A 15,511-nucleotide genomic window follows, 5' to 3' on the forward strand; every position below is an offset into this window, starting at 1 on the left:
TTATTTTATTGGGATTTTAGTAGGAATAGTAGCTTTTGTCGTCTTATAAAATTTATTAATTAATTTTAGTTAATTTAACGTATTAATCAAAAAATTTGTGGGATAAAAGAACATGTAGGATGCATGAGTACGATTTCTAAGGTTAAATCTTTATTTGTGCTTTACTTTCCCAATTTTTTCCCTAAAATATACTAACCAATACATGCATTTCACATCCTATATTTTCTCATTGGTATTTATTTTAATGAACCAAAATGACACAAAGGAGAGACAATTCATCTATTTTTGAGAATACATTTAGACACTGTTTTGAATTTGGTTCATAAAGTATTATATAAATTAAAAATAAAGATAAACATCTATTCTTTGACTTACACGAAATAACCATATACGAAGCATAATTTTCTTCTTGTTTGATTTGTCTATAATACATTTATTTTATTTTTTTGTTTCTTTTCAATTAATAAATAATTCTGACCACATTCATTTCCCAATCAGCATTTATGTGCTCTCAATAACTTATGGAAAAGATTTGCTAATTGGATACAATTCGTGGAATCAAATGACGAATTTAAATTCTTGAGTTAATTGAATAGAAAAATAATTATTTTGAGAATCATATAAAAAAATCATTTATCATACAATAAAAACTCTATAATATGTTCCATGCGCTAAATTTGGCGGCACCAGAAAACCACTCCTCGACCTTACAACCTTAATTCTTGCTTTCTGGAATCAAGATTTCCTCAATCTCTCCACCATTCAACGCCAGTTCAACCCCAGCCCTTTAATTTTCGATACTGTTATTTATAGTAATTCTACTCTTTTCTATACCGGGATCGCTCAGTATTTTTGCGCAGGCCGGAGAAAAATCGAGATGGAGGATTTTGAAACTCCATTATCTAATCTTTTGTGTAACGAAAATGAGTCCTGTTTGGAAGAGCAGTATAATCAGAAAGATGAAAACTTTGAGCTTTATCCTGTTTCGGAATCCGATTGTGATTATATTGAAAATCTAATACAGAGGGAGACCAGTTTTCAAGCAAGTGGGAGTGACTATTCGGTGAAGGATAAAAGAAGCTGGTTCAAATGCGCCCGTTTGGATGCCATTAAATGGATTCTTGATGTATTTTTTTGCCTTTTCTTTTGTGTTACTTGGTACTATTATGCTTCACTTTTTGTTTGATTATTTATGGTTTTATTGGATTTTTGTGTGTATACAGGCAAAAGGTCGGTTTGGATTTCACTTAAGTACAGCCTATCTGTCAATGATTTATTTAGATCGGTTCTTTTCAAGAAGGTGGATCGATGTAAGTGTGGATTTAATTAATAGTTTGATTTTTTTATTAATCCCTTTCGTTAAAATCTCTGATATAGACATTTCTTGAGACGGGATTTTTGGATTTTATCATTCTGTTTGTTATGTGACTTGGGGACTTTCTTGATGTTGATAGGAGGAAAAATTGTGGGCTATTCGCTTATTATCAGTTGCAAGTTTATCCATTGCTGCAAAAATGGAGGAACGTGAGGTACCGGGATTATCCGAATATCATGTAGATGAATACAATTTCGAAGGAACTGTGATTAAAAAAATGGAGTTATTCGTTCTTAATACGTTGGAATGGAGAATGAGTTATGCCACTCCTTTTGCTTATCTCAATTATTTCACCACCAAGTTTTGTGAGGAATTGAGGCATAAAGAACTGGTAACTCGAGCTGCTGATTTAATCTTGACCGTAATGGAAGGTAAACTAGATACATTTACATGGTTTGTACTTCGATGTGTCTATAAGAAACTTATTTCTGAATTTTTGACTTCTTTGATGCAGAGATTGACGTATCTGAGCATCGACCTTCCGTTGTCGCATGCGGCGGCGGTTTTAGCCGCTTATGATAATCAATTGACGAAAAAGTTGTTTGACACTGAAGATTAATGCAATCCCTTCATGGGGATACCTAGAAAAAGTGAGTTCCCTTACTTTACAAATGGCTTGCATTTTTTTTGTTAATTACTGATAAAATAAAGACTCAGCTGTTCTCTCTATCCACGATTATCTTGGATTTCTTTATTTTGGCAGGAGCATACATTTTCATGTTATAATCTACTACAAGAGATTGTAACGTTGAAATCCAAGACCCCCATATCTAACATTCCCCGAAATTTGTTATCCACTAATTCAAGCTCCATCGATGTCCTCGATGATACGACAACCGGGATTGGCACGAAACGGAGACTAACGTATACTGATGGTGATCTACATTGCCCTCTGCATAAGGTTCCTAAATCTTAAGGAGTGAGTGTGACAATAAAGTGTTACGAAGATTGCTTGGTTTTCTTGATATTGATTGTGATATTTAATGAGAGGCTAAAGTTCCAACATATGGTATGGTTTGAAGTTTGATAGGGGGGTGGGGGGCGCTCCATTTTCAAGAATTTTAGAAAACTCTCGAGTAGTGACAACCAAGCAAACAGTGAAAGGAGGAATTTGGATAAATAAAGAAAAGTATACCTTTAGCTTGGAAGTGACGAGTAAGAAGCTAAGTAAAGTAGGCGAAAAAAAGCCAGTTGTTGAGGGAGTGAGAGCCAAAGAACTGTCCAAAGGCTCCATTAAAGCCTGTGGAAGGTCATTTTTAGTAGTAGTAGTAGTGTTTGGTTTTAATGAATGCTACTAGTGCATATCACTTTTTTGAAAACCTTATTGTTTATTCATTATTCCCTTCTTTCTTTATAACTTTGATTTGTTGCACATGATTCAAAAGACTTTGGTGTATGCCCTACATATTGAAGGGGAAGACTTAAGATTCTTTCTAATGTGTTTGGGGAGGCTTAAAAAGCGTGAATGGGGAATGAGGGATGATAAATTGTTATTGTTTGATGTGATGTCTCTATGCTACATTTCCATTCAGTAAAAGCACTGGAAGTCGAATACTGCTGGCTTTTGAATGCTTGGCTCAGTTTCTTTTTCACTTGTTGATATCTTTATGTGTTTGGGACAATGATTCCTGAAGTTCCATGCATTTAAAAATCTTGGGTGTAAATGGAGGGCTCCTAAAGATTGCCCTTCGATTTTTGTGTGTCAGGGTTATAGTTCAAGATTTAGTTGTAATAATAAAGAGCATTTGATAAGCTTGATGGTCCATGCTTGTACTGTGCCTTTTTTTTTTTTGCCATCTGTTGGATCCAAGCGCCAGCAATTGCTCTTAGTACTCGGTCTGGCACTCGTATATTACATTGAAAGTTATAGTTACTATCAGCGGTGAAATTTATTTTACAATATCTATTGAAGCTATAAGTTGCAATACATATTTATTCAAGGAGTGATTGATAGAGTTTTTGTTTATTCTAAAGTGATTCTATTAGAGATTTTTTGAAATTACGCGAGAAGCGAACATAGAGAGTGTTTGGAAATAAAATGCCAAAACTAATACAAGCCAAAGTTCGAGTGTTTGGAGAAAAATTGCTTCCAGAATTTTTTTTTTGGGTAAAATTACAATAATATCTTTAACCTACATAATATTTGTCTTTTTTTAATTATTTAAATTTGACACTCACACTATCACTATAAACAACATATTTATATAATTACTATTAAATTTTGGATATTTTGTATCGAAAATTATTTTTATCTTTTTATAACATGGATGTTTGAAAATTTATATAAGATTTAATAAAAATAAAAAATGAAAAATTTTTATAAATATGCACAAGATATGTAAAAAAAACAACATGAAAATGTATATTATAAAAAATGATTTTTAAAACATCAAATCGATCTTGTAATAAAATATGATTTTGAATTTTATGAATTTCATTTGAAACTCTTAAAGACTCGTATATAAATAAAATTAACATTTTTAAAAAAATCCAAAAATATTTAATAAAAATTCAGAATAATAGTGGAATATGATAAGTTTTTTAAGAATTCAAACTTTAAGCCATTAACAAAACGCATAAGCTAGAAAAAAAACTTCTCAATCTTGCTTTCAATTTTGGTTAAAAGTTATAAAAATTGAAGCGCAGTAGTTGGTTTTCACGCACACCCGAAACACCTCCACCCAGAAGATTTATTTCTATTTGGGCCATGTAAACACACTCTTAATCGTGGTAGATTTATTTCTATATTGTCCATGTAAAAGCTTGAATGATGGTGCAAGTACTCTGCAGGGGGACTACCTCTCGATCACATGCTTGGATCCAGTGCATAGTTTGTCCAGTCTGTAAACGTACTTTCTATATTTGCAGCTAACCATTAAATAACCCATAGTCTCATTCTGCAGCCTGCTGTGTTGGTCTTCTGTTGTGGTCCATCAGTTATTACATAATAATAACAACGATGCCCAGCCAAGATTCCTTGTCAAGAATGTGTGTGTGTGTGTGTGTATATATATATATATATATATATATATATATATATATATATATATATATATATATATATATATAACTGGCCTGCAATTTCTTGCTGTCTTTGAAGGCAAAATTTCTCTCCTGGGATTAGTGAAAACGAGTGAAAGAAATGATATTAGGTGTCGCGATTGTAATAAACAACTGTCAAGTAAAAACTAGTCCATTCTTTAGGGAGATGGGACAAATAAGAGAAAATTGCATGCAATTTGGACATTTTGTGATTTTCTTCTTCAATATTTATAAATTTCTGTTTAAATTATTTATTTTTCGATTTTTGACATTTTTAATCATTTTTATCAGTAGTGATAATAGGACACTACATGCATAAGTGCGCGCATATCAATATTTCATTTGTGCCATATAAGTATCACATAGGAAAAAAGACAAAAAATGCAGCAAAAAAAATAAATAAATAAAGATAGCTGACCACGACCGAAATTCAACAATATTGAATATCAAAATCGCAAAGACACAAACATACACTAATGAACACACAATTTTCCACAACCATTATTTCAATGGCCCTATGCACCCCTAGAAAACCTATATCTAATAACCCTCGGCAATTGGCTTACATGCTTGCAATCGCAGATCATCCAAGGACAATACACCATATATCAAACAAAATATTTGTTTTCGAAGGCCAACCAATCCTAGAGTGGGAGCTATTTCGAGAGTAGATAACCGGATGCAACATGAAACCCGACTTTGATATCGTGATTTAACATTTTTATCGAAGAACATAAGTTCAAACTCTGTGTGAATTTTGATTTTATCATAAATATCACCAATAATTTTCGTAAAGTTTTGATTCCCATCGACCCATCCCCTTGCCCAAATGTTAAAAGGAAAAATCACTTTACGTTGGTGAAATCACAGACATTATCTCCGCAGTTTCTTTATTTTTTTGCCCTTACTTTTTCAAGCCATACAAAGTATGATTTCACCATCTAAATAATGATATTCCCGAAATCTTAATGGAAAGAAATCGTTTCCTTAATTTTTGGGATAAAATTTGTAATTTATATCCAAAAAACGACACAAGTTTTGAAACCCACGTTGTCCACTGGTGGGCGTACCTATGTCGGGTATGGATTTTACAATGATATCATAAGTCATTAGAATCAGAGCCCAAGTCCACAAAAGTTTTGAGCATCTAGAACAAGTTTGAGATTAAATTCTTTCTAAATTCTAAAAATCTAAAATAAATAATTTCCACAATAATTTTATTAATCAAAATATTAGTATTAGTTTTATACACACAGTTATATCAATATTTGCCAACGAAATTTTGTACTCCCCAAAGGAAAAAATAATATAAAAATCACATCAAACCTATGGTTTAGGTTTTGTCGAGAAGATGACAACTCATGAATCAGGCAGAGGCGAATTTAGTGTAGGGCGAACGGGGGCCACGGCCCCCCCAAAAAATTTAAATTTTTTTAGTATATATTAATTTTTTTTAAACTAAATATATAAACAGATATATATATACATGGCCCCCCAAAATGAATGATACGTCCATGTATCTCAGTGGCTAAAGCCAATTATAACGTTTGCTCCGCCCGATTTCGAAACCTGATCCCTCTTTTTTTTTTTGGCTTAGCGACGGTTGTGACGAAAACCGTCGCAAAATCCGCGACGGTTTCTTATAACCGTCGCCATATAGCGACGGTTGTTGAGAAAACCGTCGCAAAATAAATTAAGCGGGGGCCCCTGGAATCAGGTTTAGTGCTTGCTAACCCTAAAGTATAGTATCTTCAGGTATAAGTACGGACCTCATATATTTGGATTAATGATAATTATAACATAGCCCTCGGTTATTTGTATGTTGCCGTGCATCAATTCATTATTTTTCTTGGTCAATGTCCCACGTTGGGTATCTCTTGTACGTTGTGTGCTCTTCTGATTGTAAAGAAACTAACATATTGCCGTTGATTGGTGGGTTCAATTGGATTTGAACTGTGGAGATTGGAGTTTCTATGGCATCAGTTTGTTCTTATAAGAGGTTAATAGCCAGGGTCATACGTGACGAAATTCTCATGTAATGTGGCAAGATATAGGCCCTTGGATGCTTAAAATAGCCGTGGATCCTTCATCAAACATGTAGGATCCACATTATCCAATTACCTATAGCAACGAGGAGAAGAAATATAGGTGAACGTCCCCATAATTATCAAAAATTTTCCCCAAAAACTCCGGTAATGTATGTAACTATGCTGTTATGCCAAATTCGACTTGATATCATATGTGCTGATAGATGAATCATGATCACTCATATATATATCATAATTGAACGAGTAACTATGATTTATACATTCAACACACATACCATGTGTTGAGTGGATAACAATATATTTATTTGGTAACATAAACAAAACTGTCAAATTCTTACAACCGCTTTAATTGCAGTTGTCCTTTTTTTCCCTCTTCATGCAGCTAGAATTTAAATTCTTCCACCCGCATGGATCCATTACTGCAGCCATTCGTCTGAAACGAACCCCAACCAATCATGGTTTAAGTTACCACTGGCGTACCTATATAGTTGCTTTGGGCGCGCTGAGGCCGTTACGACACAACATATATTGCTAAAAGAACATTGCACCTTATTTTAGTCATGAAAGATGTCAAACTACTCCTCTTGTTCGTCTCTTTGGGGTGACGAAGGATACACTGTGAAGGCATCATATGCACACACTATATAGATCAACTGAAGAGAAGTGATGCTGGAGGGGAGAATGAGATCACCAGAGAATTATCTACAGAAGATCACATTTGCAGTGGGAATATCATATGCTCTTGACGGCCTCGCCCCAAGAAAACTAGCAACTGTTTTGCAGCACATAATCAATCGTAGAGCCTTCGTAACTATATCCTCTTGCCTAGAATGTTGCACGTAGGAACCAGTACTTTCTGTTTTTCAATGTAGAGCGTCATTTAGGCATGAATATTGAAATAATTCGTTAAAAGGCCACTGGGTTAATGAGATCCCCAGCTATTGAGCATAACTTGCATTGTTTCCTAGAAATATACCGTGTGATGTCAGGCATTTTGTTCAATTTTCAGGTCTCCATTCTAATGGACAAAATTAAAGATTTTTCACATATAAATTTCTAAACATTTGGATAGAACACAGTATGCATGATTAGGAGATGTCAATTTTGATCATCCTGCATTGTGTTCAAGCACAAGGCTACCTTTGTTGGGATATATTATGCAACTGTTGAGTGTGATGAGGTACATATGCCGCATGAATTGAAAATGAGTTTGGTCACTCACATGCGGATTGAAGCACATAAACCGATTGTCTCTAAAGTTCCAAATGACCTAATTAAAATATTCTAACCATATGCAAGTTTGGTAGCTAAAATTTAAATTTGTTCTCTAAAAGCAAGCGTAGAAGGCTGCCAAATTACATATTCAGTTTCGAAAAATATTCGAGTTTACATACATAATTCAATTTGTAGGAAGCAATTAGCCAAATTATCCATTTCCAGCTAAAAGTATAAAAATATGTTGTTTGAGCATGACTTCAAATGATACTGGCATGGATAGATCCTTGACGTGGACAAGTTCATATCTGCGTGAAATTTTGAAATTCGGCTTCCATTGGATTACAAGTATCGATAATAGAGTCCATTACAAAGCTAATATCAAATCAACGATACTGTAGATATTCACATTCTACCAACAATTTGAATGAAGAAAATATTTCAGCACAAAAACAATCGGGCCATCATTCAGTGTGGTAACACAGCTCTGGTAAAATCAACAGCGAGATTTGCTTTCAACAAAGAAGATGATAAGCATGTAAACAATTAACATAAAACTTAGCAGCCCGATTTATATTTTCAATTCACCAATAAAATTGCTTATAAAAGTCAATAATTTTCTCGCTTTCATTTCAATTGTGCCCGAAATGAAGATCCCCAAAGGTCAGGGGTCAAAAATTTTAACTTGCTCTTTCTATGCAGTGACAGCTAGAACTAGAAGGTTAAGTTTTCAAGAAGTAGCTAAGAATGGTTTTCACGACCATATCATCTCATAGAAAATCATATCATTAAAACCATACACATTCTCTCTTCTCTGGCTCATAATCTAGCCCCAACCTCAAGCCAGTTTTCTCACTTGTATGTCTAAAGTTGGTAGTGTTATGAATCGCCACCCTGAAATTTCATTAATACGCTCAGTCTTTGAAAAACCCAATATGCACCTTACTGTTCAAATCCCAAAGGAATGACACAATCAATAATCTTTAATTATCTTCCCACTACAGGGTAATTTAAATGGACAAAGAATTTCTGTCATCATCGATGTCTCTTCTACAACTAGTACATGAAAAATAAATCACAATAAGCAAAGAAACTCACAAGATTGGAGATGCAACAGTGGGTAGCAAAACGTTTTCAAGAAAGCTGTCAATGCCGAAAAAAATCCAGCTTTATAGACAACATTAACAAACAAGATATAACTTCAGCAAGCGATGATTTCAAAGAAAAGTAGACATTTAGTTCAGTAACTAAGACACAAAAACTATCAGCATTGACATGAGATCCGAAAGTGAGCAAAATTAAGTAACATTAAAGCTGAATAGAATGACATGATTGTCCTAAAAGAAACCCAACAATCATAGCAGAACCTCTTAATCGATGGTCTGCATGATATCCTCGGCGGTGAACTTAGTTCCCTTGTCCTTGTCAGCGGCGGCACGTCCCTTAGCTTTGCGATCGAGGAGGGACTTGCGATCCTTATCGATGCGAAGCTTGGTGATGACAACCTTCGAAGGGTGAATGCCAACGTTGACAGTGGATCCGTTCACCTTCTCACGGGTGATTCGCTCCACGTGGATAACCCATTTCTTGCGGTACACTTGTACCACCTTACCTTCGCGGCCCTTGTACGTCCCTCGAACAACCTGCACCTCGTCATCCTTTCGGACCGGCATGGACCGGGCATTGTGCTTCGTACGGAGGTCAGCCGAGAGCGGAGCGCTCATCAGAACGCGGCGGACGCTCGAAGGCGCAGTGAAGTGAGCCTTGCGGCTCTTGCGCCGGGAAGAGGAGACTCGGGGGTTGAATTTCATTTAGGGTTTTCGGATGGTTCCTTCTCCTTCCTCTCTCAGAGCGGGGCTGCTGCTGCGGGCCGTGTCGAGGGTTAGGGTTGTAGAATTTATCATAAATAGTTGGGCTGGGCTACTTTATATTGGGCTTGAAGAATCGGGGTCCTTATGGGTGAGCGCACAGAATCCTCAAATCTAATATATAAATTTAGGTTCAAAATTACATATGGATGAATAATATTTGAGGTTAGATTTAAAATACATAATACTAATTAATAAATTTAATAGTTTGTTTGACAAAATACACTTGAGAATAAATTTCAAATCTCACTTAATTTTTATTTTGAGTCATTGAGATGTGTTTCAGTCATTTGAAATCCTCCATTCAAATATCTGTTCAATTCAAACACAAATTAAAAGAATTTAAATTTCTTGTGTTGCACAAGTGTGTGTATATAAAATATAAAATTTTGTTATGTTGTATACATTCGATGCTCGCCTCTTATCGGTGCTTACAAGTGTGCAACATGGTAAAACTATAGATATATCTCAAAGTCAAATTGATTTTTCAGCCTAGTTCATTTGAAACTCACACATTTCAAATCATCATCACAAATCTAAATCCTTCTATTCAAACACAACATAAATAATTTTAAGATAAGATGGCAATGTTCTTTTAGCAACATATGTTGTGACGTCATCAATAATGTTAACAAATTATTCTTACTAAATTTTATGTCATATTTAATTTTATAACTAAAACAAAAAATTCACCACAAAATCCCAATCGCTTGTGATATACGATATAGGTTTTTCATACCGTAAATATATTAGATTAGCCAATGAATATAATATAATATAATATAATATAATTTAAAAAAACTCATTTAAGATAATTTGTTATGTGAATTTGTGAGATTAATATTTTATTATATTTTTCTTCAAAGAAATGTCAATTCTATATTTGTGGTATGAAATTGCATGGTTCAAGCTGTATATAAAGCATTCGTTTGCTGATTCCCTCTCAATCTCTCCCACCAATGTCAACATCACTATAAATTCTGCCTTTCCTTCTCTGTTTCTTGATTCGGTTACAGAGAAAATCCAATTTTCCTGAGATATTCTACAAAATTATTTGAATTCTAGATGCTCTTGTGTTTCGAATTGTTTCTTGAGTGATTCAGTGGTGCTTCCGATTTAATGCGATGCAATGCGAGTGTTCTTTCACGTGTTACTCTCCGCTGCATTACGAGATATAAATTAGCGGTGCTTTCTGTGTATTTTTATTAATGTTAAAAGTGGAAAAAATGACCGCGGTTAATTGTCAAAAGTTGAATTTGGGTAAAATGGGAGATTTGAACTCTCCCGAGGCATTATACACCAGGTTGACGCCTGTGAAGGTGGCGGTGTGCAACGGAAAAGGTAAGAAATTGGGGATTTACAAAGCAGCTGGAAGATCAAGCCTTTTGGCGCCAATTAAGGCGATGGAAGCTTCCAAGCCGATGACGTATGCCAATGGCCAGGCGAAGGGGGTCGAACGCGATTCAGCCGGCGATGTTCTTACCAAGGACTGCAGCGGTTTCACGGGTATTTCGTTATTTTTGCCGTTTTATTCCTTTTTCCACCTTAGGATCGTTTAGGTCGTGGGAATTATTGTTTGAGATATTTTTGGAATCTTTTTCGCCTAATTAATTTGTTTGATAATTATATGCACAGATAAAAGCACGCTCGAGATGTCAACGATTGGAAATTCATCAAATATTGTGTGGCACAATTGTCCTGTTAGCAAGATTGATAGGCAGCACTTGCTTAATCAGAAAGGCTGTGTCATTTGGATCACGGGATTAAGTGGTTCAGGTTTGTATAGCAATGGGATTGGCACTTTAGCATCCGCTGACATTAGTGTTTTTGGAAGCTTATTACGTTCTTGATCGATCCATGATATGTGTGGCTGCACTATTTTCATGTGATCAAGAGATTGTTTCTATGTTTTTACTTGTTGGGTATGGGAATGATTAAAATAGTCCCACGTTATTCTTGAGTGTGTGCTCTGAAGATGTTGACTTGAAGATGATAAAAGACGGTTTCTTGGAGCATTTCTTTGACTTAACTCCAACAGGGATTTAGCTAATAAGGGGAATATCGATTATATTGACTTTTTCCTAAATTCTCGAGTCTTGTGAACTGTGTAGTAATTTTATTTGTCATATCAAATCGTCAGCAGAGGCTGAAATTTCTCAAAAGGAAAATTTTAAGACTGTGACTTTATTCTTTAGAATTCCTCAGTCTCCAGAAAAATTCATCCCATGGTACATATGCATGTTGTGGTCCAGCGTGATTATTTTCTTGTTTTTTCGTGCAGCAAATGATCTTCTAGTTTTTGTGTTATAAATTGTTCTTCTTCTTCTTGCCTTAAAATTCCTCTCTTGTCTTTCTTTTATGTTCTAGATATAAATACGGTTCATCATTACTGGTAACTTCTCACATGTTTTTGCCATGCTTGGCCTTTATGTGCTGGTGGTTTTGGCAGCAGGAAGTAGGTGGTTGTATTTTATTTTATTTTACACAATCTCTTACTTCAGGAAAGAGTACTCTGGCATGCGCTTTAAGTCGTTCCTTACACAGTAGAGGAAAGCTCTCCTATATCCTTGATGGGGATAATTGCAGGCATGGTCTTAACCGCGATCTTAGTTTTAAAGCTGAAGACCGTGCTGAGAACATTAGAAGGATCGGTTGGTTTCTATGATTATTCTTTTCAAACAACTTTTCGTTTCTTTCAATTTGAAATGCTTATTGATTTACTTCATCAGGAGAGGTAGCAAAGCTCTTTGTGGATGCTGGAGTCATTAGCATTGCAAGTTTAATATCTCCCTTCAGAAAGGACCGGGATGCCTGTCGAGCTTTACTTCCTGAAGGAGATTTTATTGAGGTTGGTATTGTCTTTGGAAACTTGTTCCGCTGATTTGATTTGCCTCCGGTTTCTATGGGCAGGCAAGCAAAGTTGTGAAAATGATAGCTCGAATTACTGAATATAAGTACGATGATATGCAGGTATATATGGATGTTCCTGTACAAGTGTGTGAGAATAGGGATCCGAAGGGATTGTACAAACTTGCAAGAGCTGGAAAAATCAAAGGTATGTGTTGTATAGCTGAAGATTGTGATTCTAAAAATATTAATGGTTTCTCTTATCTACCATAGTTCATTACTTTGTCATTATGTCCTAGAGATTAAAGTCCTTGCGTAGCTGTTCCCTGGCCAATTTCTTCTCTAGCTTCTTCGCACTTATGCCTTATTTATAAATGCATTGAACAAATTTTGGTTCAAGAAAGCAAGTATCAAGCTACAAGCACTTGGTCTGCTGGGAGACTGGACCCGACCCACTTCCACATGGCATACATCTAAGGCACATAAGAGCGAATAAGCTACAGCGGTTCCCTGACTCATTATTATTATTTTTTGGTACATTTAATCAGTATTTTCAGCATGGTATACAGTTACAGAATCTTAAGTTTCAAAAATGATTGGTACACGAAGAAGTATTCTTGATTGTCATGGGAAACGATGGGAGTAGTGCATGACTACTATATTAGTAAAGACTCCTCTCATGAGTCATACAAGAATCACAAGATCACAAAGTTATTTAACGTTTATATCTGACACTTGAATGAGCTGAATTATGCCTAATCTCATACTTTATGGAAATTGGAAAAATCTTATTTCTAAAAAGACGTCACGAACCACCCACTGAACCACCACTACAGGTGTTCTGGTGTTTGAAGGATGCAACTAAATATTGTTTTTTCTTTCCACTCTTCTCCAATCCCGTTTACAAAATATCATGTGATTTTTTGTTTGATCTCTTCGAGCGAGTGTGCCTTATGAAAGCACTATCTACTCTGGCTTCAACTACCCTTCGGGGAATTGTTCATGTTGTTATTTTTAAGGGCCTTGAAATTAAATTAGCTTCTTCTACTGTTAAAGAGGAAGAAACCAAAGCCGTATGTTTCCTGTGATTTATTGAAGCCCCTCCATTGCATTTATATTTTCCGAGAAATCAACTTCCTTGCTCTTAACAGGTTTCACCGGTGTTGATGATCCATATGAGCCACCTTTGAATGCTGAGGTATGTACTTTTCTAGATTCAATAACAAATGTTTACACGCTAAAGTCTTTTCTCATTCTAAGATAGCCATGTGACATGATACGTCTTGTGCTTTTGAAGCTACTATGTTACCACATTAATATTGTGTTGGTTCAGTGTTACCATGATTAATTATGTTCAATTAGCTTTTCATAACAAGTTTCTTTTGTTCTAAAACATGATCCTCGATTTTACAATATAATGCCTTATGAAAGAAAATTATAGAACATGGTTTTCAAAAGCGATCTCTTTTTCTTTTTCTTCCAGATAGTGCTGCAGCAAAGCGAAGAGAAGTGTGATTCTCCAACTGTTTTGGCTGAAGTCATTGTTTCGTTCTTGGAAAGAAAAGGTCACCTCGAGGCCTGATAGCCTCAACCTCTCATGCCTGATGAGTGAATCCCCAGTCTATTTGTGCATGTTCTGTGTGTGTTATGTGTTCCATCAACAAATTTATCTTATTTAAATATGTTCGTTGTCAGTGAAAGCGCACAGTTGATTGATCAATCAACTGAGGAGCAAATAATTTCCAACTTCTGAAAGGTGCATCAATGTTTAGTCTGTGAATAATCTATACTAGTTATTGATTAGAAACTAGTTCGCCTGTAATTTTTTATAATTTTATTTTTTTATCTTGCGTACTTATGAATTGTAATAGATTGAATTATCTGTCTTGATCAATCAATCCTCAGATTGATTGTGGTTCATTAAGCAAAATAAAGCGTTTGTTGTATTTGATTTGGTTCTTCAGTGTCGTGCTAAATATATTTCGTGTATTGTAGTACGATTATTTCCGACCATTCAATGTGCTGAATCAGATTCTGAACAAATTTTCTTACCATATCTTTTGATATTATGGTTCCTCTCCAATGATCTAATGTAATATTGACAATATTTGCTCTCGAATTTTATCATAATCTTCGTCTGTATGGGTACATGACTTGACAAACTAAGATGGGTATAAGACTTGACAAACCAAGCAAAACCATTGAGGTGGTAATTGTACAATCCAGAAAAAGAGAAGCTCAAGGACTACGGAGATCGGGGATTACTAATTTAGGAAACTAACTGTAAATTCTAGAGATGTTGAAACGGTATTGAGCCGCCATACGTCGGTGCGGGATGACCTACCAATCTGGTGGGCTAGAAAAACCTGTGTGAATGTGTCCAACTCGGGTTGTGGGTCAGGCGGACCAATCCATCCACTACCAAAAGGGTTGTTAAAATCTTAACTCAACCCGAATTTTGATGGTTTGTATCAATCCGACGGTTTGACTCATTTGATTTGACAACTCTATCCTAATATCAAATATCAATAATCTAACAATCCCTTCTGGTAGGCACCGAAGTCAAAAAAATTCGATTTTGACGTTGTGTGCGATATGTTAACCGATGAAAGTGTTACGTTGTAATTCTAAAATTTTGAAAATATTGTACATAAAAGTTATGTATTTTTAAACATATGAAGAGATTTTGATCTATTACTTTATACATGAAAATATTGGAACATAAATATGAGTGTCTTTTGAGCGAAAATGGGGTAAAAAGTTTGATGTCACTTATTATTCTTGTTCTTCTTATCATTCTATTTTGGTCAAGCATCAAATGGGGACCAATAAATAATTGTATCATGAGTTATGGAAGTGGATGCCTCGTGTAGCTAAATTTATGAGGTTTTGTTTGGTTAGAAATAGATCGAATAAAGGGTAATGGGTAGATTTTAGGATAGGATAAATTATATATAAGATAGACTACAGCGTGAATCTAAGGATTTTGTTCGATCATGAACGGTCTTAAAGAATCTCAAATTGCCTTCAAAAAATATATAAAGAAAAGATAGAAAGGATAATTTCAGAGTCTTTAGCTACTTTTGTAGCTATATATTGAAGAATTAGAGTTTTGG

The 15,511-nt window shown here is 35.1% G+C and overlaps 3 protein-coding genes across 3 annotated transcripts; 2 read left to right on the plus strand and 1 right to left on the minus strand.

The window, feature by feature from the left end:
- Positions 1-679: 679 nt before the first annotated feature.
- LOC140810071 (cyclin-D5-1-like) lies at positions 680-3,161 on the plus strand. The gene is given in 7 exon segments (XM_073167886.1): positions 680-1,126; positions 1,224-1,310; positions 1,455-1,746; positions 1,830-1,867; positions 1,869-1,916; positions 1,918-1,965; positions 2,079-3,161. Coding segments are annotated over 7 exon segments (975 nt in total). The 5' UTR covers positions 680-877; the 3' UTR covers positions 2,292-3,161.
- Positions 3,162-8,861: 5,700 nt separating this feature from the next.
- LOC140840658 (large ribosomal subunit protein uL24z-like) lies at positions 8,862-9,566 on the minus strand. The gene has a single exon (XM_073207851.1). It carries the CDS (start codon positions 9,489-9,491, stop codon positions 9,051-9,053), a length of 441 nt encoding a protein of 146 aa, XP_073063952.1. The 5' UTR covers positions 9,492-9,566; the 3' UTR covers positions 8,862-9,050.
- Positions 9,567-10,501: 935 nt separating this feature from the next.
- LOC140840727 (adenylyl-sulfate kinase 3-like) lies at positions 10,502-14,354 on the plus strand. Its single transcript, XM_073207913.1, has 8 exons — positions 10,502-11,054; positions 11,184-11,324; positions 12,050-12,199; positions 12,278-12,396; positions 12,519-12,603; positions 13,547-13,593; positions 13,879-13,960; positions 14,091-14,354. Exons 1-8 carry the CDS (start codon positions 10,757-10,759, stop codon positions 14,105-14,107), a joined length of 939 nt encoding a protein of 312 aa, XP_073064014.1. The 5' UTR covers positions 10,502-10,756; the 3' UTR covers positions 14,108-14,354.
- The last annotated feature ends 1,157 nt before the right edge of the window (positions 14,355-15,511 follow it).

Source organism: Primulina eburnea, chromosome 1, assembly GCF_022965805.1.
Source record: "Primulina eburnea isolate SZY01 chromosome 1, ASM2296580v1, whole genome shotgun sequence".
Lineage (NCBI taxonomy): Eukaryota > Viridiplantae > Streptophyta > Magnoliopsida > Lamiales > Gesneriaceae > Primulina > Primulina eburnea.